At 37.4% G+C, this 24309-nt stretch overlaps 1 protein-coding gene across 10 annotated transcripts in view; it reads right to left on the reverse strand.

The window, feature by feature from the left end:
* Positions 1-286: 286 nt before the first annotated feature.
* Positions 287-24309, reverse strand: part of LOC106168379 (uncharacterized) — a 56198-nt gene continuing 32175 nt past the window's right edge. For 9 of the 10 annotated variants that reach the window (XM_087010534.1, XM_087010538.1, XM_087010539.1 and 6 more), the window contains 39 exons: positions 24150-24264; positions 23722-23870; positions 23101-23221; positions 22208-22389; positions 19721-19829; positions 18976-19130; positions 18551-18665; positions 17808-18001; positions 17321-17435; positions 16750-16940; positions 16336-16453; positions 15650-15918; positions 15340-15457; positions 14903-15108; positions 14549-14663; positions 13958-14199; positions 13255-13369; positions 12767-13002; positions 12226-12340; positions 11382-11674; positions 10794-10908; positions 10349-10545; positions 9898-10059; positions 9369-9483; positions 8892-9049; positions 8369-8486; positions 7693-7997; positions 7144-7258; positions 6411-6835; positions 5833-5947; positions 4904-5244; positions 4300-4414; positions 3699-3781; positions 3146-3325; positions 2599-2739; positions 2061-2201; positions 1468-1791; positions 1120-1237; positions 287-749 (listed from right to left, as the gene is read on the reverse strand). In XM_087010534.1, the coding sequence (XP_086866660.1) occupies positions 614-749; positions 1120-1237; positions 1468-1791; positions 2061-2201; positions 2599-2739; positions 3146-3325; positions 3699-3781; positions 4300-4414; positions 4904-5244; positions 5833-5947; positions 6411-6835; positions 7144-7258; positions 7693-7997; positions 8369-8486; positions 8892-9049; positions 9369-9483; positions 9898-10059; positions 10349-10545; positions 10794-10908; positions 11382-11674; positions 12226-12340; positions 12767-13002; positions 13255-13369; positions 13958-14199; positions 14549-14663; positions 14903-15108; positions 15340-15457; positions 15650-15918; positions 16336-16453; positions 16750-16940; positions 17321-17435; positions 17808-18001; positions 18551-18665; positions 18976-19130; positions 19721-19829; positions 22208-22389; positions 23101-23221; positions 23722-23870; positions 24150-24264 (6677 nt within the window). In that variant the 3' untranslated portion in view covers positions 287-613. The remainder of the gene's footprint in view (positions 750-1119; positions 1238-1467; positions 1792-2060; positions 2202-2598; positions 2740-3145; positions 3326-3698; positions 3782-4299; positions 4415-4903; positions 5245-5832; positions 5948-6410; positions 6836-7143; positions 7259-7692; positions 7998-8368; positions 8487-8891; positions 9050-9368; positions 9484-9897; positions 10060-10348; positions 10546-10793; positions 10909-11381; positions 11675-12225; positions 12341-12766; positions 13003-13254; positions 13370-13957; positions 14200-14548; positions 14664-14902; positions 15109-15339; positions 15458-15649; positions 15919-16335; positions 16454-16749; positions 16941-17320; positions 17436-17807; positions 18002-18550; positions 18666-18975; positions 19131-19720; positions 19830-22207; positions 22390-23100; positions 23222-23721; positions 23871-24149; positions 24265-24309) is intronic. The other variant, XM_087010530.1, reaches the window with a different exon arrangement.

Raw genomic sequence — 24309 nt, forward strand, 5'->3', positions numbered from 1 at the left:
TTCGGGCACAACAATGGAATCATGTGGATTTCGCCGACGAGGTCAGATTCAACTTATACCATCAACGTAATAAATTAAAATTCCCAAACTAATCTCTTAATATTTCATTTTGATGTGATATTAGTAACAATGCTAATGATTACGCCTAATTGTTAAATACAAATTGTATTTTATATTATAATAAATTGTATGAAAGATTAAAATTTTGGAAATTTTTTTGCTTTTTATTCCTTCCTAAAATTTGTGCTACATGTTTAAACAATTTCAATGAAAATAAGAAATGCTGTTTTGCTGTGCTATACATTTATTCAGGAACAAATCTAACTGACATTACAAATAATAAAAGTGATATTCCAAATCAGCTGAAGAACTACCACAAATTGGAATATGTGAGTCTTTTTATTCTTTTTTTACAAAATATCAACAGGTCAGCTGCTTAATTCTAAATGTCCTAGTCTTTTTTTGTTATTTAAATGCAAAATCTTTTTTTTTATATTTTTTTCTCTATGCACAAAGTCATCTTTGTAAATATGTCCTATAAATATCACTGGTCTGAGGTCAATATAACAATGTCCATTGGTCAGTCCTGTTTATCAATGTAATGGTCAAGTAATTATGGCAGTGTGGCCTCTGTTAGCCCTCCAGGGTAGGTGATGGTTATGTAGGATGGACAGGATGGGATTGGACAACACTTGCCAGCAGGTGCTTGCTTCAGGGAGCAGATTGATGGGAGCTGCCATTGGGGACATCTAAAACAAAGAATGGAAACGTGAACTGATAAATAATATGAAACAGTGCTCAATGTTGTTTTGTATAGTGCTTCATTTGGATGGTTAATTTCTTACAATTAAAATTTCAAGTTCTGCGAAAAAAATACTGATGACAATTGCTTTTTCAATCTTAAAGAAAGTAGAACTTTTCACATATCCTCTGTAGTCCCGTTTTTTTTGTATCTTAAATTTTATTTGACACCAAAAAATTCCACGAAGCATAAATTCCATGGACTAATATCTTCTTTTACTTTTTACACCTGGCAATGGAAAAATACAATTCGGGTTATTTTACTGTATCATAAACAATACCAAAAACCTTTTTAAAACTACCATGATCCATACTTACAGTGTCTGACAATTGTAGTTTCCTGTCAGTGCGTTTGTACAGGTACAAGAGTATAAGCACTTATCACGCCACGTTTGTCCCTGTGTGTACTGAATTCCATTGTATAAACAGTAGCCACCTTAAAAGAAGCAAAAAAATAAAAAATCAGCTTAAAAAGAATACAGCTGACAATTATTGACTGGTTTGTGAAATAACCTAAGTAAACTCTGTTAATCACAGTTTTTATATTGCAAAAAAAAAAAAAAAAACTTTCAAAGATTAGGATATACTTCAGCCAGTATCTTTTATACAATTCACTCTTATTTTAATGTTGAAATAGAAAAATTCCAATAAAAATGCAATGCTCACTTTGACCATTGATTATAGATCCTGATCCACCACCAGTGTTTGTGCCAGATCCTGTACCACCGTTGATTCCGCCAGATCCTGCACCACCGGAGATTATGCCAGATCCTGCACCACCTGGGTTTCCACCAGATCCCGTACCACCGGAGATTATGCCAGATCCTGCACCACCTGGGTTTCCACCAGATCCTGTACCACCGGTGATTGTGCCAGATCCTGTACCACCAGTGATTGTGCCAGATCCTGCACCACCTGGGTTTGTGCCAGAACCACTGCTGCCAGTGCCAGAACCAGTGCCACTGGTGCCTGAGCCACTACCTGTAATAACAATATTAACAACAACAATTATAATAAAATAACCTGTGCCAACCAAAAATTGAGGAAAGGGAGTCAAAAGGAAAGGATACATTGCATCATGTACATTGGAGCTCTAGCTGGATAATTTGTTAGAATGTACTATGGTAAAACTATGTTCAACTAATAGTTTGATCTTATATAACTGAATAACATGTAGCCAATAATGGAAAGAATTACTTTAAAGAATGAAATGCTATCGATTCAGTTAAAATCTATCATAATAAACCTTTCAAACTTACCACAGAATCCACAGAATTTGGCACATCTTGCCTTGGCCCATGGTACGTAGGTTGGATTGGTACAAACAGACTTTGTGTAGGGTTCACAGTCGATCAAGTCGACACAGCCATCTGGGGATGGTGTGGTTGGTTTCAGCTCATCTGAAAAAAGTTTTCGATTGGTGAGACTGATAGTTATTTCATATTAAAATACAGAACTATCATATCAATTTTGTGCATCTACAACTCCTGTGGCAACCTGGTCCAGGGCTGTCCCTTAAAAACAAGATTGTAGAACCTAAAGGTGAAATCATCTTGATGAGCTCATCTGGTAAAAATTTTTGAATAGTTTGGACTGATAATAAAAATACCATGTTTGCACGATCACTTTGAGAGGGAAGCAAAGAACTTCCACTCTTACTGTATCTACACCCACAGAAGAATCCCTCTGATTCAAAGCACTGTTGATAATTTGGTATCTTTCCAATCTACATTGAAAATAATGTATTTATTCACTCATCACTGTCAACTAATTCCATGTGTCAAGCTGCACACTTACCACACAGACCACATCTTCTTGGGCAGTTTGCTTTAGCCCAGGCCTTGTATGGTCCAGTACATGCAGAGTCCTCAAACTGATCACAGTTGGATAGCTTATTGACACAGCCATCTGTTGGCAATGGAGTGGTTGTGAGGTAGTCTGAAATATTGAAGAAAATAAAAATATAAATCTATCAATATGGATTTTATCTTTTCTTTGAAAAAAAAAAATATTACCCACAAATTATAAGACAAATGTTTTGATAAATCAATCAAATATACCAAGTGACATAAGTTTTACGAGAAAGTATAGTTTCACAGCATGCACCTTGAATGACACACACAACATTTCCCATTTCGACAGGAATGGTTGTCCTAGGAATGGAAGTTCAGAGTCCAATAAAATTGGTACAAGTTGGGGTTAGTAGATTGGACAAATGTCACCTGTCACATATACATGGATGTATATATAAGTATTGGGAAATGGACGACGGTTTCTAGAGCACTACCATTCCTGTCACACTGGCCTGTTAAGGCTCCATTATATGACATATATAAACACTAACCACACAGTCCGCATGTCTTGACACAGTTCTTCACGGCCCATCCCAAGTACTGTCCTGTGCAGGCCTCGGCAAAGTTGTATTCATTGCAGTTGGGGAGAATGTCCACGCATGGCCTGACACCTCCGGTGCCTGTGCCTGTTCCAGTGCTTGTACCAGTAGTGCTTCCAATGTTTGCTGGTCCTACATCAACAAACATGGGGTGTAATATGGCTATTCATAGAGTGTGCTGCCTAATAGTATTCAGTATCATATGTTGGCTCAGATAGAACCAAGCCTACACTTTTCCAAAGTTAACTCAGTCAACACAATTATTTATTTTCACAAGACCCTTAAAAATTCTGTAAGTCTTCAATGAAAGCAATATATGGAAATGGTTAAATCTACCCAAATATGCATGCTCTCTCTGGATCTTTATAGTAATGAATGTTAAGGAGATTTTTACCCATTATATTAATGAATATGTTAACTAGTATGCAAATAGATATGCTAATGAGAGGATTGATGAATATGCTAATGAGTATGCTAATGAATATGCAAATATGTATGACCTCACCTGAGCAGACAAGCTTCTTACAGCACTGGTTTGGTACTGTTTGTAGAGAGCAATATGATGGATAGTTGGTGTAGCTTGGACATCTGAGGGAAAATTGAATTTGAAATTCATAATTTAATATATAATTATGTGATTTTACAATGTCATGGATATAACGAATATACCATTCCAAACATTTACAGCATTTTGCTCAGCTTTGTCTATAGCATACAAGATGGAAGCCAATGTAGGTGGGTAATCTGTTAAAATATGGTACAATGCTAATTAAATATCATCGGAGACTAAGAAGACTTAATTCTCACAGATGTAGGATCTCACACATTAAAGAATTTGGCAGGGTGTTTCCCCACAAAGTGGCAAATTTTGGATATATTAATACCAAAATCAAATGAAATAACAGTCATATACATGTAGATAAATAAAGTGAGAACTTACAGTATAAATTCATAAATCCATATTCTTAAAACCACTCTCCAACAATTACACTTGATTTAATCAGAATACACTAGCTGGATGCCAACATTCTCTTGGGGCCATTATTTCAAAAATGTGAATACAATTCATATACCAATTTATTCAAATAAATCATTAAAGTGCATACTTTTCTCTACAGCTGTACTGTCCAGTCTTGGCATCCAAACACTGGCAGTCATACTGGCAGCCATCAGACCAACTCTCATCCTGTTTGTAGGTCTTGCCATTGTACACACAGCCATCTGCAAAACAAAAAACAATTCAATAAATAAAAACATGTTGCTTACATTTTGATTTGTACCCTTAAATATAACCAAGAACTCCATAAAGAGAATAAAAACAAATATCTGTATTCAAGAAGGATAAATCCAAAAGTGCTAAGTCCCATATTACTTTCCACAATATAACTAAATAGACCAACATGAATATGATAAAAATTTCTTTTCAAAATATATTAATCATCCATAAAAGCAATACAAGCAATTTTACAAAAATCCTAAAATTTGACTTATACAGACATTTTAAAAGACCATCATACTTGATGTTCCAATATTTTAACCTTGACATCAGTGACCCTGCCCTAATAAGATGCCCTTGACATGCATACCTGTTTAATCACATTATACATTAACATCATGTTCTCACAAAAATTTCCCTTATCTTTATCTACCCACAGACTTTGAGTGCCTTGCTCAGACAAACCAGGCCTATTTTCCACAAAATACACTTACTTCTCGTTCCAGTAATTCCTCCGACGGTTCCAGGAAGCACAACACCAGTGGTGCTTCCTCCTGTGCCAGTGGTGCTTCCTCCCGTACCGGTGATGCTTCCTCCTGTGCCAGTGGTGCTTCCTCCTGTACCAGTGGTGCTTCCTCCTGTACCAGTGATGGTGCCAAGAGTACTGCTAGGGTTCCCACCAGGGATGATGCCAGGGCGGTACCCTGTGAGGGCTGGTGGATATGTGCCTATGAGTTCATTGACAGGAGTGTTGGTGCACCTTGGTTTCCTGCAGCACTCTCCAGCCACGGTTTGCAGGGTGCAGTCAGAGGGGAGGTTTTCATACTTAGGGCAGCTGGAGGAAAGAGACACACAGTTTGGGTAATTTATACGATAATTAATATTGTAAAAGTCACAAATCAAAAAAGTTTTAAGATCTGAAAGGCACATGAATGATTTTCTATGGTAATTATTATGGACACGTCAGTTTGTGTTATCATTTGTGCCATATTATGCCAGGGCAGTCACACAAACTGAAGATCAAATTAGGCAGGGATAAATTATTTTATTGTTGTGAAAAATCATTGGAAGAATCATTTTTCCAAATTAAAAAATTAATAAATAAATAAAAAAATAAAAGAGAGAGAGAAAGAAAAAAACAGTAAAACTAACAATATACAAGTTTCTGGGGTAGCGCTAACACTCGCCAATTTAGCCAAATGCTAAAAATGGCTTAACTTGGCTAAACAAAAAGGGCTTGATTTGACTCATTTTAGTCAAATTAAAACCATTTGGATAACAAATTGACAAAAAACAGTGATTTGGCTAAGCGAAAAAAATTGCTAGCGCTACTCCAGAGTTCCATTTCAATCATACTAAAGACATAAATGCAATGTTAAAGACCTACATGATCATACAGAGAACTCTTAATCATAGTACTTACAGGTCTCTGCACTTCCAGAATCCCATCTTGCCATCAGTACACTCACATTCATACTGGCATCCATCATTCCACTTAGCTCCTTCATTATACAGCCTGTTCTTGTACAGACACATGCCTAGAAATGGTTTATTATTATATCTAATTCAGTGTACCTGAATTCAACATGAAATTCATTATTAAAGTAATGTCAGTATGTCAAATGATGTGAACAAATCAAGTTTGCTTTATTTTAAAACCAAAAAGAGACTTCTCTGTCTTTAACATTTTCAGAACAGAAAATAATTCAGGGTTCCACCTGTTCTTATAAAATAGAAATGATTTGGGTATCATTAATTTTGTGTTAAAAGTCATACCTGGCATCGATTTAAAACATCAAATAGGGTTTATTGATAACAAATGCAAGAAAGGCCATTCAGCAGTACTTAATCAATCATACACCTCTTCCCTTCTGTTTAGCAGAGTTATATCCCAACACAAGAAAGCATTTGTGGAAACAAAAAAAATGTGGGTTGGATCTTTAATGTTGTCCATAAGCCTTACAGGTAAACTTCATCCTACTTAGTACAATATCCACTTACTGTTATATCCAGTAATGCTTCCAGTGGATCCACCTGGGATGACGCCACCACCTGTGATACCACCAGGTAAGGTGCCTGTACCAGTGCCACCTGGGATGATGCCACCACCTGTGATACCACCAGGGAGGGTGCCTGTGCCAGTACCACCTGGGATGATGCCACCGCCTGTGATACCACCAGGGAGGGTGCCTGTGCCAGTACCACCTGGGTTAGTGCCTGTGGTGCCACCAGGAAGGGTGCCTGTGCCAGTACCACCTGGGTTGGTGCCTGTGGTGCCACCAGGGAGGGTGCCTGTGCCAGTACCACCTGGGTTAGTGCCTGTGGTGCCACCAGGGAGGGTGCCTTGGCAGTTAACAGTTGGGCAACATTGTCCAATCACATTGACAAGCTTGCATGTGGATGGTAGGTCGGGGTAGGTAACACACCTAGAAATAAGAAAAATGAGTTTTTCAAATACCTGACAGTAAGAAATATACCTTTTTTTTTCTTTTGTACCAAAACAAATTAAAGTGATTTATTTACAAACCAGCACTTACTGTGAGAATAGTAGTTTCATACGAATATGAGAGTTAAGTATTGCCGATCTAACATCTTACTTTATCATCAATCACGGTAAAGTATGTAACTTTTATGGAGGGATGCCATTGCACAGGCACATACGACTGGAAAGTTTGTAAATATTTTTTTGGCATGATTGACTGTTCCGAATATTAAAATTTCTGCGTCAACTCACATTTCTGTACATCTGTAGAATCCTCTGATGGCGTCTTCACAAGTACACTGGTAATCACATCCATCATTCCAGTTCTCTCCCTGAGAGTATATCCTACCGTTGTAGTAGCAGCCATCTGAAACAGAACAAAGCAAAACCATTTATTTCTCTATCTATTGCATTTCTCATTTAAACTTTATTTATAAGGGCAAAAGCATGATTAGTCTAAATTTTTTCTTTCTCGTGGCCCTATTAAGGTGAAAGAAGTTAACACTATAATAGTGTATTTAAACTGATTATACATTATGCTATTATCCCAAAAGATTTTACCAAAGTGCCAAAAACCATTCTGTCAATATCAAACAGTAACCAAAACGTGCTGCTTTCCATACTATGGTATGATCTAATTTCTTTCATCAATATTGACAGAGGAAATTATTTTACAAAGTGACGGGTCTCATGGCTAATAAAGGAAAAGTACTGGCAGCAAGTAACAAAACAACAAAGCAGCTATATTTACATTATGAAATGCAACTGCAGATTAACTATAATATAATACTAATAACTTACTTCTCGTTCCAGTTATGGAGCCAACAGAGGATGGCACCACGCCGACTCCAGTGAAGCTACCCTGTGTTCCAGGAACTGGCACAGTGCCAGTGCCTGTGATGGAGCCAGTGGTGCCTGTGGGGGTGCCTGGTTTGGGGGTCACGCCTGGTTTGGGAGTCATGCCTGGTTTGGGGGTCACGCCTGTGGGAGGTCTGGTGCCTGTGATGCTCCCTGTAGTGCCTGAACACTTGGGTCTCTTACAGCAAGGGTTGGTGGGATCTGTCTCCAGGACACAGTTGGAGGGAAGGTTGGTGTATTGTGGGCATCTGTAATTATTTATTATATAATATAGCGTTTCTTAGGCAATATGTGTTTATAATTAATAGGGCAAGGGTATTATCACATCTATATAGGGGGTGTAATGTGACAGAGAGTCCCCCCCATGATAGAGTCCACTTCCCATTCATTTATACAGGTAAGCCTCGCTCTAGATTTTGACCCACTTAGGTCAGGCTAACCCTTATAATTAAATGGAGGGCAGACTTACTGTTACACAGACCCTCAGTTTCATTTCAGGAGCCCCTGTGGAGGACATCAATACAAAATCTAAACAAACGAATAAATGCAGAAGTATCTATTTGTAACGTTGTCGGTGTTATCACATTATCAATTTACTAGAAATATCAAAATAACTTACTCATCCACACATCTGAGGCTTCCTGTGGTGTCATCCAGGCATGTGCAGCTCTGGCAGTTATCCTTCCATTGTTGACCAGTCTTAAATCGGCGGCCATCACTGTACACACAGTAGTTCTCTAAGAATGTTCAAGGACAATCAATATATAGAGATGAAAAGGAAAAAATGGTGTGCAGTTTTACATAGGGGAGGGGTCTTGAGGGAATGAATACAGCACTCAAACAACCAGCTTTTTGTCTATGCAGTCTTAAATGTATTTATCAGTAAACAATTATCACATGATTTTTTAAATTTTTGTTAGAGATATACATCGTTCATGTATAAACAAAAAGAAATCAACAATCCTTGGCAAATAAGCTATAAGTCTGTTTAAATTCCACTTCTTTCCATGTTTTCTACCCACACCTCTGTCCAGTGACAGCAGATGGTTTCCTGGTTGGTATGGTAATAGTAACCATGGTAATGGTAATGGTAACCATGGCAATTAAAAGTCTGTTTAAAATTTCACTTGTTTTCTACCTACCTCTCTGTCCAGTGACAGCAGATGGTTTCCTGGTTGGGATGGGGAACGGTGGTGGAGTGGTGGTCGTCTCTGGGTCACACTGTGGAGTCTGGCAACAAGTGTCCAATGGGTTTGTTACGAGGCGGCAATTTGATGGGAGGTTAGTGAAACGGGTACATCTGGAGAGAAAATTCTCAGTTATTAAAAAATCACTTATTTGACTATTAATTAATAAAAATGGTAGGCTGGGACATAATTCTTAAAATGTTTCATCGGTAGAGAAAATCAAGTATAAAACTTGTACATCAGATTTTAAAAAATACAGCGTTTTTATGTCATGGAATTGTATTAACTTTGCATCTTTTTGGAGTAGCATGATGTTTGCATTCAAGCACATGTTGTTCACTTCTTGACTGAACATACATGTTATTGTTACTTAAACATATCTCATTACAACAAGTGTTCTTCCATGTTCTGTTCTATATAACTTGTACCCACCTTTCTGTGCACTTGTAAACACCAGTGGTTCCGTCCTCGCAGACACAGTTGTACTGGCAGCCATCTTGCCACGTCTGTCCCTGGGTGAAAACTCTTCCCTTGTAGACACACACACCTTCAATGTACAGATATGATAAAATTGAGGTTTGGACATGATTCTATACTTATATTGCAACAATCAGATAATGTTTTTTGTTTAGGGGGCTACAATGAAAAGTACACTGCGAACAGAATTAAAGGAATTTATGAATCACTAAATTTTTTTACAGTACATACAAAAAGCTAAATGTTGTCAAGAACTATACTGAATTCAAGAAGATCTTTTTAGTAAAATACAAACCAAGTATCAGAAAAAAAATCTTAATTATGATGACACAAACTGCACAGTAAATTTTCTGACAAAATCTCAAAAACCTTGACTTTACGCAGAGTACTAACATCCACTACAGTAGCAGACTATCAAGGTTTGCTCTGAAAAGTGAAACAAAATCAAAAAACCAAAGAAATTAGAACAAATTCTTGGTCTTACTTCTGGTTCCTGTGATGGAGCCTGTGGAGCCACCTATAGGTGAGCTGGTGCCTTGGATGACATTGACGGTTCCAGAGGGGTTGATAACTACACTAGTCCCAGTGGGCAGGGTCCCAGTGCCAGTGATGACACCTGGTGGTGCAGTCGGGATGACAACACTACCTGGAATTATAAATTATTAAATGTAATGAAAGAGTAAAACTGGAAAATCTTCCTTAATATGCCACCAAAAATATCACGACTCAGGTTTGTAGAGCATGATGTTTCGCAAAATTGCAATTTTGAAATGGCCATATAAACTAACCACTGCTGCTGTAAATTTGCCATTTGAATAAAATAACTCAAAAATTGCTTTTTTTTCTTTTTTTTAGTAATTTGGCTAAAATTCATAAATTTGATAACCATTTTCAAAAATGACACACAGTTCTTCCCATGAAAACCCAGGTCTCACCTGGCTGGCCTGGGCGCGGGGTCACTGAGCCGCCACCAGTGATGGTGCCGGGTTTCACGGTGGCCGGTCCATTGCCTGTTCCTGTGGAGCTTCCTGGGTTGCCAGTTGGGTTGTAGCATTGTGGGATACGGCAGCAGGAATCGCGCGGATCGACCACCATGATGCAGTTGGATGGCATGTTGGTATAGCGGGCACATCTAGGATCGAAGGCAAAATCTTAACAAAGTTTTTTATAAACAACTGGTATTAAACCTAATTATATATGCTTATAAACCCTCTAAATACCAATACATCTTCATAATGAAAAGTCCTTTGATAAAACAAGTTTCAATATTTAATACCAAGCTGGCACAGGTCACCGTAAATTGAGGCCTGTCCTGGCAACTCAGTAGATGTGGAGTAAACTGGAGGGTTTAAGGTATTTTAAATGAAAAAACCCACCAACCTCTCATCACAGTTGTAAATGCCAGTCATTTCATCGTCACATCGACACTTCTTCTCACACCCATCATACCACTCCTGGCCCTGGCGGTATGGGTAGTTGTTGTACACGCAGTAGCCTGGAAAAAAATTAAAATACCTTTAAACAAGTATTCTAGAATGGTTGGGTACAGTGTGTCAAAAATATGATATTCATTTGAAATAGGTTTATTATAATTTTTTAATACATTTTATGAAATGCTGCCTTAGGTGCGCTTTTCTGTGCATATAAAATGGACACAAAGGACAAGATAATTTTGTCTCACATTATAAAATCTAAAGTTTTATAACATTTTATTTCATAATGATATAGTAAGTGTAAGGAAGAAGTAATGACTGAACTTGTGTTCCATTTCATTAAGGATGAAATGAAATGAAAGAAACATCCATATCCGGAACAAAATTTTGAAAACTGTTCTCTGTGTAATTTGCTGTGGCAGGAATTCTTGTTTCAACCTTTCTCTCATTTGATAAGTCATGCAGCCATTTACTAAACTTTGTACTTAAATCAGACTTTTGATTGATTATCTTGTAAACCAATAAATGAACTTACGTGGCTGTGGGCTTTGCGTTGGATTAGGGTTGGGGCTCTGTGTTGGATTTGGATTTGGGTTTGGATTAGGGTTGGGGCTCTGAGTTGGGTTTGGATTTGGATTAGGGTTGGGGCTCAGAGTTGGGTTGGGGTTAGGATTTGGATTAGGGTTGGGGTTTGGTGCCTGTGTCACTGGTGGTCTGGTTCCACTGATGGAGCCAGTGGTTCCATCACATTTTGGAACCTTGCAGCAAGGATCCTTGGGATCGATGACCATCCTGCATGCCGATGGTAGATTGGGGTAAGAGTTGCACCTGTCAGTAAAACATAATTCATTTAAGGCATATTCTTTTTTCTTTTGTCCCAGAATGCAGTTAACAAAAAAAAAATCAAATCATCTTTCAGGTTTCTTATATCCCCCTCCCTTTCTCTAAAGAGAGACAAAAGCAACACAATAATAAAATCCATATGTAATCTAGCAGGATATCAAGAGTCCTGGCTTGAAAAACCAGAAACTGTCCAACAAAATATCTTTGTGCAGTTGTTAAGGTACATGTTGTTGTGCATCTGATTCAAACATATGTGGGAAACCATCTTGAAAATTTTGTCAATATGATCTTTTTGTGTCTTTACTGGACAACATAAGAAAAGATAATTAGCTACTACTACGTGAAATTATTCATTTAGTATGTCTCTGGTAACTTGAGCAGGATAAAAAGCAACATAATGATTACCCTTGATCTTAAACTTCTTCTAGTCTACAAAAAAGGAAGAAATTATGTAAACAGGTGAAATTTCTCATCACTAAAAAGATTAATTATTTCTAGAAGAAATATTAAAATTTTATCTGATAAATGCATCGAACCTGTCCTTGCATCTGTACAATCCGGTCTGGTCATTGATGCATTCACAGTTGTACGTGCAGCCATCTTGCCACTTGTCTCCAGTGCTGTACGTCTGTCCCTTGTAGAAGCAGTAAGCTGGATAAAAAATAAGAACAGGAGTCACATACCAAATAGGCTTCCATATATGTACCATCATCATTAATTAAACAACTGCTAGAGAGAGTAGTGGGCACCAGAAAGGAAAAGACATAAAGGAAGACAGAACGAAACATCAAGACAATCTGTTGAGAAGGAGAGATGACAGAAAAACAAGGATGGACGTGGGGGCAGCTTAAGGGTTATACATCAGACAGACAACACTGGTGAGCTCTGGTGAATGCCTTATGTGCCACAGCAGTATGAAGAGGATAGTCAGTCATCAGTCAGTCAGAGAGTAGAAAAACAAAGAAAAAAAATTATAAACAGTCAAGAAACTTTACAACTGAACATTGCTGCTTGCCAGTGGACTTAAAAGTATTGCCAAAGAAAGATATTAATTTTTTTGCATCAAAAGAGGCTTACTTCTGGGTCTTCCAGTGACTCCTGGTGCTGGAGTTGGTGCAATCTGTGGAGGTGGAGTGCCACTGCCAGTAATCACGCCTGGTTGCAAGGGGTTGATCACAGAACTGCCACCAGCTGGATCTGGGTTCCCAGTGTTGGGGTTTGTGTTTGGACACTGTGGAATCTTGCAGCACTGTGGGTCCTGTGGATCAGCCACCATCTGGCAGTTTGCTGGAACGTTCTGGTAGGTGCGACACCTAAAGATGGATCAACAGATAGATAGACACACACAAAAAGAAAGATGTAAATATATCATCTGATACCTCAGAACCAATGCTTAAGAAAAGAGTTAAATTTTTGACTGGGTTGCAAGAAAAATAAATTGAGAAATGATGCAGTGGCCCTGCAACCAAGAATCGGCCCAGGGGTCTCTTAACGTGGAAAACCAAGATCAAAAATCATATTTGTAATTTAATTACAGGGAAGAAAATAATGTCTGTTTTACTCACCTATCAGTACAGCGGTAGAATCCAGTTTTTCCGTCTTCACAGACACAATTCCTGTCACAGCCATCTGTCCAGGTCTGTCCCTGCACGTATCTGATGTTTTTGTATGTGCAGACATCTGTAACGGTTCCATGGGAATGCTAATATAAACTACATGTCTAATGCTAAGTTCAATGCATATAACTAGCAAGTGAATATGCTGTGTTACTTAGGAAATTGAATATCTTTTAAATGAAATCCTTTCAAATACTGTGTTACTTAGGAAAATGAATATCTTTTAAATTAAATTCTTTCAGCTTAATCTTTAACTAATGACTTCATAAGAGAAAAATTGGTTTCACAGCTAAAACAGATTGTAGTTACTAGGCTTTTTGAAGAAGACACGCCATTAAGGTCTTACTATAAGAAATAAAAAAATCCAAATTAAGACTGCATTCCCAGAACTTTATAGTACTGGTTGGATTGATCTATCTCAGCGGGGATTATCGTTAAGGCACAATCAATGTAATCAGCTTAATTGTCTGGCATACCCCCTTGCAAAGCAACATGAACAACATCATGGACCAAAAAGTTGTCCCAACTTTACAAGTACATTAAGTTATGAAGGGGCGTGCTAGACATTTAAGCTGCTTAAACTGCATGCTATTTAGAGAGAATCAGGAGGAGTTAGATCGATCCAGCTAGTACAACAGTCCCAAACACCTACTTCGCTGGGTTGGTGGCAGAGTTGGCTGTGGTCTGAATGTGAAGACAGGATTGGGCTGCACTGTTGAGACTCCTGGTGCCACACTCCCAGGGTTAGGGTTGGGATTTGGTGTAACACTGGGGTTTGGATTGGGGTTGGGGTTTGGATTGGGGTTGGGTGTGCAAACTGGTTTCTGGCAGCAGTAGTCATTTGGATCTTGCTGCATTCTACAGTAGCTTGGTAGGTTTGGATACTTGGGACATCTGCAAATAAAGATATTAAACATTCAAAATATATTTTAGCAAAATAAACAACTCGCTAACAAAGATGTAAAAAAGAAAAAAGTTAAAAGCTTTTTAGCTTCAGCTGACATCTAATCAATATTACAATTTTGTCATCCAAATTATGCTCACTTATTTTGGTTCAATTTCAAAGAATCAAATGGCTGCCCTATACGTAGTACTAATTATTTCCTCAATTTTACTTTTCAAACATAAGGAAGTTATCTTATCTACAGCTTTTACAAATTTTGACTACAAATCATTTTTTAAAATGATATTTTTAATAGTTTGTTCCATTTATTTTTCTTGACTATCACTACTGAAGTTTTACCTATCAGTACAGGTATAGTGCCCAGTGTTAACATCATCGCAAACACAGTTGTAGTCACAGCCATCAGCGAACCTGGCACCCTGGGTGTAATATCGGCCCTTGTACACACAATATCCTACAGGTAAAAAAAAGTCCATTTTTTTATTTTTAAGATATGCATGATTTACATTTCAAATATAAATGGAAGTTATAATGCTGAGTGAAACTTACTTGTTTCTCTTTCACCCTCTCCTCTTTCCTTTCTCTCTTGTATAGTAGGAAATCTTAATCAAAATAATACAAAAAAAAAATTCCTATAAAAATTAATACAAATTACAAATAAATATTATGACCACTACATCAGTATATACATACTTGGCTGGTTTGGAGAAGTTCCTGTGGCAGTATTTCCGGTTCCTGTGATGACTCCTGGGATACCCGTTGGAACGATTGGCACAGCGCCGCCACCTGTTGTCCCTGAAGTGACACCAGAGTAATCACAGCGTGGGGTCTTACAACAGTACTTCACGGGGTCCTGGACCAGCGTGCACTCCTTTGGAAGGTTGGTATATGTTGGGCATCTAAAATAAATTATAACAATAAAACATAATTTCACTCTTCCTGACTTGCTGTTTTTTTCACAGAAGTTTAAAAATGCTTGAACTAAACGATTTCATAGACATATAGAATAGTTATTGATATTAAGTAATTTCAGTTTTTTTCAACAAAATTAAAACACTGCTCATACTTATTGACATAACTGATATTTGAATAGATGGGCAATTACAACAGAAGGCATAGAAGTCACTTACAAATCATTGCAGTTGTAGAAACCAGTTGTATCATCCTCGCACACACACTCATACTGGCATCCAACTTGCCAAGTCTGTCCTTTAGCATACTGGCGGTTGTTATATACACAGTACTTCCCTGAAAGTACAGAAGAAATTCACTCACTGATGAAGATGCTCTAGACAGACATCAAAATATTGAAAGTAAACAAGTTGTTTAGAAAAATATTACTTTATTCTTATAATATTAAAGAGCCGATGAAATTCCTCTGTGAATATTTACAGTGTGTACAATCTATAATGGTGAGTTCTGCAGATGATATCCACTTACTATTCTGTCCAGGATTTGGAGCAACAGTGTTACCAGGATTTGGTGCTACTGTGTTACCAGGATTAGGTGCTACTGTGTTACCAGGATTAGGTGCTACCGTGTTTCCAGGATTAGGTGCTACCGTGTTTCCAGGATTTGGTGCTACCGTGTTTCCAGGATTTGGTGCCTCTGTGACGGTTGGGAAATTGCAGGACGGAGTCTGACAGCAAGCATCTCTTGGGTCTGGTATCATTGTGCAGTAGCTCGGGAGGTTGGTATACTTGGCACATCTACATTAAAACAATAAAGTAATGAAGAAGTTTATCAGGAAGTTTTACTTAATTCAGGGATGAGACGGCCATTTAGTGAAAAATGGCGGAAAATATCACGTGTGGTTCAGGGGGTTGCCTAGGCCAGTAAATTTTTTGGGCTCCCAAAAAGACAGAAAACTGTGGGTAGTTTGAAAATCTCATCCATGTAAATCTCATTTATGAACAATCTAAAAGATATCTGAAATACATGATTATGTTAGACAGCAACAAAGAGTTCCACCAAATGTTAATTGCTTGTGAAAATAAGTAAAACTTTCATAGCAGCCTCTTCAAAAATTAAAAATAATTTACACTATCACTAGCCACATCTTAGTCTCCTACTTGCAACTAATCCATGCACATTTTCAAACCATAAATTTTAAAAGTAAGCTATACCTTTCATTACATTGGTATCTTCCAGTCACTGCATCAACACACTGGCACAAATACTTGCAGCCATCTTCCCATCTCTGTCCCTGCCTGTAGGTCTTACCATCCGTGTACACGCACACATCTGAAAACAAAGGATTCATTAAAGGGATAACAATTCTTCGTATGAGATCTATATTTCACAATAAATACATTGTATGCAACTCATATTTAAAATATTCTAAATCTCCACAAAAACAGCAGTTATAGCAATATTTTGAAATCTGTCCTTATCATCGGACCACGTGACCTCCATAGATGGCTATACTCTGTAATAATCTCTTATTTCTTATTTAATTTTGAGCAAAAACCGAGCTTCGTTGTGCTTGTGAACATTTGGCTACATAAACACGATAATTAAACATAAGTCGCTGTACTAACCCGTAGAGCCAGAGATACCTCCAGGGCCAGGTTTGGGAGTGATGTTACCGCCAGAAGACGGTGTGGTGCGACCACCATTTATCACATTCCCAGTTACACTGGGGAAGTTACAGACTGGTTTCTGGCAGCAGCTATCAACAGGATCCTGTTGCATGACGCAATTCTTGGTGTCATATTGGTAGGTTGGACACCTAGAATGAAACGGGGGAAAACATTCGTGTTAACAAAATTTTCCTTTATTTCATTATGATATATCTGTTACAGTACTTGCTTTTTAAAAATTTCTCTAATCAGATTTAAATCCTAAATAAAGGTAGGTTCATTCATTGCATGGCATATTTAATTAATTCATTTAATTGTTGTCACTGAACAAAAATCTAAAGATAAAACATATCTTAAGCGTTCTGAAGTGTATGTCACATCTTGTTGGTTATATCAATGCTCACATAATCTAGTAAGTGAAGCAATCCATCACAAATTTTAAAGTCTTGACAAAGAAAAAAAATTAAAAAAGAAAACACACACACACACACAAATCTCAAAGTGTTACTTATTCAATATACATGCATACCTCTGATCACATCTGTATTGCCCAGTAACGCCATCTACACATATGCAGTTGTACTTGCAGCCATCTTGCCATCTCTGACCTTCAGTGTACTGAACTCCATTGTATACACATACTCCTACAATAAAATGAAAATATGTCTGTAGTATGCAAAAAATACAATGCTTAATACCAGCAAAAAACCAGAAACTACTTTTTACTTGTGAAACGCACTCGAAATTAACTGTTTGTGCTGAGGTTAGTAATACAGTTATATTAGTGGTATGTACACATACCTACTTCTAAAAGAAATGTCTATATTTATAAAACAAAGGTAAGATGTAATGCAATCAACCCACCCTTTCAGCCTTATGGCATGAAAATGAATCAACTTTGTGATAAGAACGTAGTAATAAAAGCCAATAGAAATTTTAATTCATAAAAGAACTAATAACAAATTCAGAGCTTAAGAACCATGTTTAGAATCAGTTTGGAAACACTTGGAACTTACTGGGTTGTCCAATGACTGGTTTGTTAGTGACTGGTGAAACAGTGCCAGGATTCACAACAGGTGGTGGGGTGCCAGAGCCAGTGAACCCACCTCCAGTGACAGGTGTGAAGGTGCACCTTGGTTCTTGACAGCAGTAATCCGTCTGACTTTGCACAAGTTGGCAGCTTGCTGGGAGATTTCGGTAGGTTGGGCATCTAATTAAAAAATGATCAGAAGTACGTCTAATTATTGGTATCACAATACCTCTGATTATTTTAATGCGTAATCCGTTTGTCTCGCACAAGTTGGCAGGTCGCTGGGAGGTTGGACATCTAATTTGAAAATGTAATTACTAAAAGACACTCTAATTTGTTGTTTGGTTGGTCATTCGCTTGTTTGTTTTAATTGGATACAACTCACAAAAATCCTCTAATATTACCAAAAGGTTCAAGTGAGCATTTACATTACAGTAAGTTTGCCCCTTCTTGATCTTATATATCTTTCTCAGCAAATTGTCTGATAAAAGTTTATTAAATGTTTGTTCCATTTCTCATAATGTTAGCAAACCCACTGCCCTGCACAATATGCTGCTTACCTCAGAATATAAAAGAAGTAAATGGCAGACATGCATGCCTGTTTTTTTGGGTTTGCTCATCTTAAAAGGATGATCCACAGACAAGGGTCATACTAAGAAGGATCGACCTAGATGCTATGTAAATGCGACTGGTGTCTCATTATAAACAGAGCCAACCCAATGATATTACCTTTCTGTGCATCTGTAAAACCCTGTTCTTCCATCCTCGCAGACGCAGTTGTACTGGCAGCCATCTTGCCACCTCTGGCCTTGCACGTAGATCTGGTTGTTCCACATGCATCCCTCTGAAGTGGGAAGGAGGATGAATTATACGTAAACGAAAGAGCATCTGTTGTGAATAAACCCCTTTGCAGAGAAATCAGATCCCTCATAACAAATATGGTTTTCTTTTAAAAGAAGCTTTTTGAAACCAAAAATTTATAAATAAGCTTATTGATATATAGTAGTTTTGCTAATTGTCCGACTGACAAACTACATGTAACTGACCTATAAGCTAACTGACTGACAAGCTGACTTACAAGCTAACTGACTGACAAACTAACTGTCCCGCAAAACACTCTGACTGACAGACTAATACAATGACAAATAACATACGTCTGGTTCCAGTCACTCCTCCTGGAATCACTCCAGTGCCAGTGATGACATTGTTGGTGCTGGGGATGGTGCACTGGGGCTTCTTGCAGCAGGTGTCACCCTCTGTGTTCTGAACCAATTGGCAGTAACTAGGGAGGTTCTGGTATTTGGGACATCTGAGAATGAACATACAGAATATTGCCAATCAAAATGTTTAGGTGAGTGATTTTCTAAAAGTAACTCAATAAAGGTATTGCCATGGGAATTTCTTCTACAAGAAAAAAATGGTTATTTACACATTTTACATTTACGTAGTTTACACGGAAGACCCAATTCCATATAATTATGCACTCAATTTATGAGCTCTCTTGTTATCCATTTTTTAAACTTGTTATCTATTTTTCAAACTTTAAGCTAGTAATGTCTATACAATGACAGTTTATGGGTTAGAAAGTCTAATGTGAGTCAGTGTTCAGTGTCTAAAAGGTTTTAATATTCGGGGAAACAAAATCACCAATCACAGGGGAAAATAATATTTCACATAATTATCTCAGCAATCTTTTCATGTCAAAATCTTCACATTTACAGGTAATATTTTCTTGTATATTAACTGAAGCCCATTTTGCATGCGGCAGAATTTTTTTCTTCAAAAGTTCATCAGAACCCTTAATTTTTCCCCCAAAATATGACCGACTTCTATATGAAGAAGAATTTTTTCTTTAAAACATCATCGAAACCCTTCATTTTTTTGTAAGACATGACCCACCTCTCGGTGCATCTGTATGTCCTGCCTGGCAGACATTCACAGTTGTAGTCACATCCATCACTCCATCTGGCACCTTTGGCATACTGATTGTTCTTGTAGACGCAGAATTCTGCAAAAAAAAAAAAAAAAAAAAAAAAAAAAATAGAACTTTTATCATATGCCATCATATCATATCATATGATATTACATCCCATATCATATCATATTTTTGAAGTTATTAATGTCAGATCACATTGTGCAAAAATTCATGTATATATACTAAATATTTTAACCATGGCGTAATCATAAATGGTTAATGTCAAACCTTGCATTACATTCATAAGATGTCTTCAATTGCTTTACCCAAATCAGCAGTTTTCATTTATTTATTAATTTTATCTTTTATTGACGGGGGATATTTTAAGATATTTTAATGAATGGCCAAAAATGATTTTAAACAAGGCAGCAAAGCTGTCAAATGTACAGACAAAAAGCAGGAAATAACAAAATAGGCTACTGTCAATTCTGATGCAAAAGTACATTATGTTAAACTGCAAATTCAACATCAAATTTTAATTATGCTCAACAGGTAATACCAATGTAAGTAAAATGTGAAACAAGCATAAAGCTTCAGGCCCATGGGAGTTCAAGTTCACACTTTGAAAATGTAAAACTTCCAGAAAAAGAAGTCAATTAGACTGCTTTTCCAACTCAGGCTGCATTTCAGTCCTGTATTTCTTTTTTGAAAGTTTGGCAATCATAAGTAACATGGTTTTCCCATAATGGTCATCATGGCAGCAGCACCCAAAATTGTGTTTTCTTCTATTCTGATGCAATATTACATAATGGTTAACAGCATAATGACAATCAATTTTTAATAACAAAATATATGTATCATGGATTTTCAGAAAATGTGACTAGCCTGGGTCTTCAAGCCTGTGGAACTTCAAAGTCACACCTTGAAAATGCCAATATGTGAAAAATTAAATTTTCACAAAAAAACTGTTTATCTGGCAGATTGCATTGCCTACTGAAGCTGTATTTTAGTCCCATGTTTCTTTCCTGTAAGTTTGAGAACAGTAAGTGACATGGTTTTTCTTAAAAGGTAATCATGGGAGCAGTGCCCAAAATAGTTTTTTTTCAAATTTTGATGCAATGTTACATAATGTTTAACAGCATAATGACCATCAATTTTTAATAATAAAATATTAGTATCATGGATATTCAGAAAATGTGACTAGCAAAGGTCTTCAGGCCCATGGAACTTCAATGTCACAACTTGAAAATGCCAAAATGTATACAAGACAGCACTGTTCTGAAATGTTTTTTTCCCCATTTTTAACAATTTTTAACATAAAACAAAATTAACAGTTTACTGCCATTTTTACATGATCAACTAAGAAAATTGATGAGATGAGAAAAGTATCAACAGAGCAGTGTTAAATGTCCAATTTCTTCCATTCTGAGATTCTGAACATAGTGAATAATTGAATCTGACAAATTGCAATGATATGAGTTTATTTCCATTTTTGAAACTTTATTACACAATACACGATAACATGTTTACCATCATTTTTACAAAATCAACTAACAATGTTGTAAAGATGCAGGAAATGTCAAACAAACACTTTCACGTATCTTATTAGTTTAATAATGAGACTGTTAACATGCCTAAAAATTGAACCTGAGGAAATGTGAAAAAACAGCATACCTTCTAAAATAATGGCACGATTATGCTGATTTACGAACTCAACCTGCATTTTAGTAAAATTGACCACTCCTGTGACTTTCATGACAATTGGCCCATCTGTTTTTCTTATATTGTGTTTACAGTGTTGCATATATGCTGAAAAGTGTAAAAAAACAGCATGACTAGTAAAATGGTGGCCCGATCATGCCGATTTTCAAACTTGACCTGCGTTTTAGTAAGATTGATTACTCCTGTGAGTTTCATGACAACAGGTCTATCGGTTTTCCTTGAAATGTGTTAACAGTGTTGCATATATGCTGAAAAGTGAAAAAACAGCATAACTACTAAAATAGTGGCCCGATCATGCCGATTTTCGAACTTGATCTGCGTTTTAGTAAGACTGATTACTCCTGTGAGTTTCATGACAACAGGCCTATCGGTTTTCCTTGAAATGTGTTAACAGTGTTGCATATATGCTAAAAAGTGAAAAAACAGCATAAATTCTACAATAATGGCCCGATCATGCTGATTTTCGAACTTGACCTGCGTTTTATGAATATTAGTCAGCTCTGTAAATATAAAGCCAAAAAGTAAAACTGTCTTCCACTTATGGTGTTAACGCTGAAAGTGCACGGCGACGGCGACAGCGACGGCGACATGATCGGCGACGGCGACGGCGACGACAGACGCAGGTGATGGCAATATGTACAGACACATCTGTGTCTGTACATAAAAAGACAAAAGACATATAATGTGCTGTGAGTTTAACAATCAGATGAGATTCAATCATGCATTAACAAACCAACAAAGTCCCCCACCTCCAGTTCCACTGATCCCCCCTGGGTTGGTGCCCGGGATGACCACAGGGTTGGGTGTGGTCCCCGCCCCAATGATCTGGTTTGTTACCCCAGTAAAGGTGCAGTCTGGTTTCTGACAACAGGAGTCTGCTGGGTCCGTTCTCATCACACAGCCTGCTGGCAGTGACTGGTATTTCAGGCATCTGAAATATAACAATCAGAATAGATAATAGAAATTGAAATAAAATTGAACATGTGTCATTAATAGACTGGGTTTGTGTGTATGCGTTTAGTTTTGAAATTAAGGTATATCACCTTATTTTCAAATACTGTTTTTCCAATCACTTATTTTCATGGAAATTATTCGTAGCTCTTTAAAATATTTATAAAGAATAACATGCAGATTTGTTAAAGCAACAGTCAGACAGATGGAAAATCTTCACAAGACAGGATCCCATCCAATTTTTCAAGTATACATACTCAGCATTTATCTTTTCATGTAATTACAGACAATATCAAATTGACATCAGATTATCTTCCAAGCAAGGATGAGAATGCCTTTGAGTGAATGGGTTGGAGAATATGGCATGGGGTCCAGGAAAGGCGGGTAGGCCAATGATATCTGTTGCTTCCAAAAAGTCAGAAATCCTCCCATAGCCGGAATGATCTCATCCCTGTCCAAGCCTCTATTTGCCTGTCACAAGTTGGAATATATAGCACGGGGCCCAAGGTACAGTAAAGACAGTAAAGGCGGAAATCAGCAGACAGCCCGAATGATATCATCCCCATCCAACCCTCTATTACCTGTCTAAGCAGGAGAATCTAGCATGGGGCCCAAAGTACAGTAAAGACAGTAAAGGCGGAAATCAGCAGACAGCCGGAATGACCTCATCCCTGTCCAAACCTCTATTTACCTGTCATAACATGTGTACAGTCCCTGGTTGGCATCTGTGCATTCACAGTATTGGTACTGGCACCCTGGCACCGTCCACCTTTGACCTCCAAGATAAGCCACTCCGTTGTACACACAAACCCCTGCAAGAGAACAGAGAGAGTGAGACACCACTGAAATGATTCTGGACCATTAAAAGAAGTTTTTACCATGGGTGAAATTTTAGGAAATATCCTGATAACATAGTTAACAATTCATCTTCGCATTTAGACTCTATGTCAAAAACGATCAAAATGAAGACTGAAAAACCCTGAAATCAGGTATAATCCTGAAAACTTTCACCCATGAGGGTGACATGATGTATGTATATAATTGTACTTGATTATTTAAAATGTTTCTGAAATTTCAATGACTAGTGGAAATCCTGTAGAAGAGAATTAACACAATTATTTGTCATTTCCATTAAATCATATTGTTTAAGTGTTTTCCAAACTTTCAGAATCAAATGCTATGTCCAGGTTGAACCTTCACACTGCCTAACTGGCCAGATTTAGATAAATCTTGATGCACAGACAATTTCAATATAGACAAAAATCAAACTGTGATAGCCTTGAAAACAGAATGAATGAATCTATAAGCTCACTGCTTTCATAGGGATTGACAGTGGTAGGTCCTGTGCCTGTGATGACATTGGTCTGCGATGTGAAGTCACAATATGGCTTCTGGCAGCAGGAGTCCTTGGGGTCCACTGCCAGACGACAGTTACTGGTCAGACCCGTATATTTCAGGCATCTTCAAACGAAAGAAAAAATGTAAGATGTTTACTCTGTTATAGCATATTTTTATAGAATACAAAAGGCAGTGGCACCTATGGTTCAGTTTCTCCTTTTCCACTTTATAACAGCGTGCACACCCATTTAAAAACATTAAATTTATATGAACTTCTGGAATTTTCATCAAAATGTATCACTATCTCCTAACATGCTCCTAATTAACTGTTTAGAAAAACTAAGTGAAATGTTATTCTTTTTTTTTTGAATAAATAACAATCAATAAAGTTCTGCATTTCACCTCTCAGTGCACTTGTATCTGCCAGTCTGTTCATCCAAACATTCACAGACGTAGTCACAGCCATCCTCCCATTTCTGTCCTTGTCTGTACTGGCCTCCTTTGTACACACAGTAATCTACACACACAAAAACAAAACATTTTAGAATATTTCCAACTTTTT

The sequence above is a fragment of the Lingula anatina genome, chromosome 4, assembly GCF_051362555.1.
Source record: "Lingula anatina isolate TDL-2025a chromosome 4, LinAna3.0, whole genome shotgun sequence".
In the NCBI taxonomy this organism is placed as follows: Eukaryota; Metazoa; Brachiopoda; class Lingulata; order Lingulida; family Lingulidae; genus Lingula; species Lingula anatina.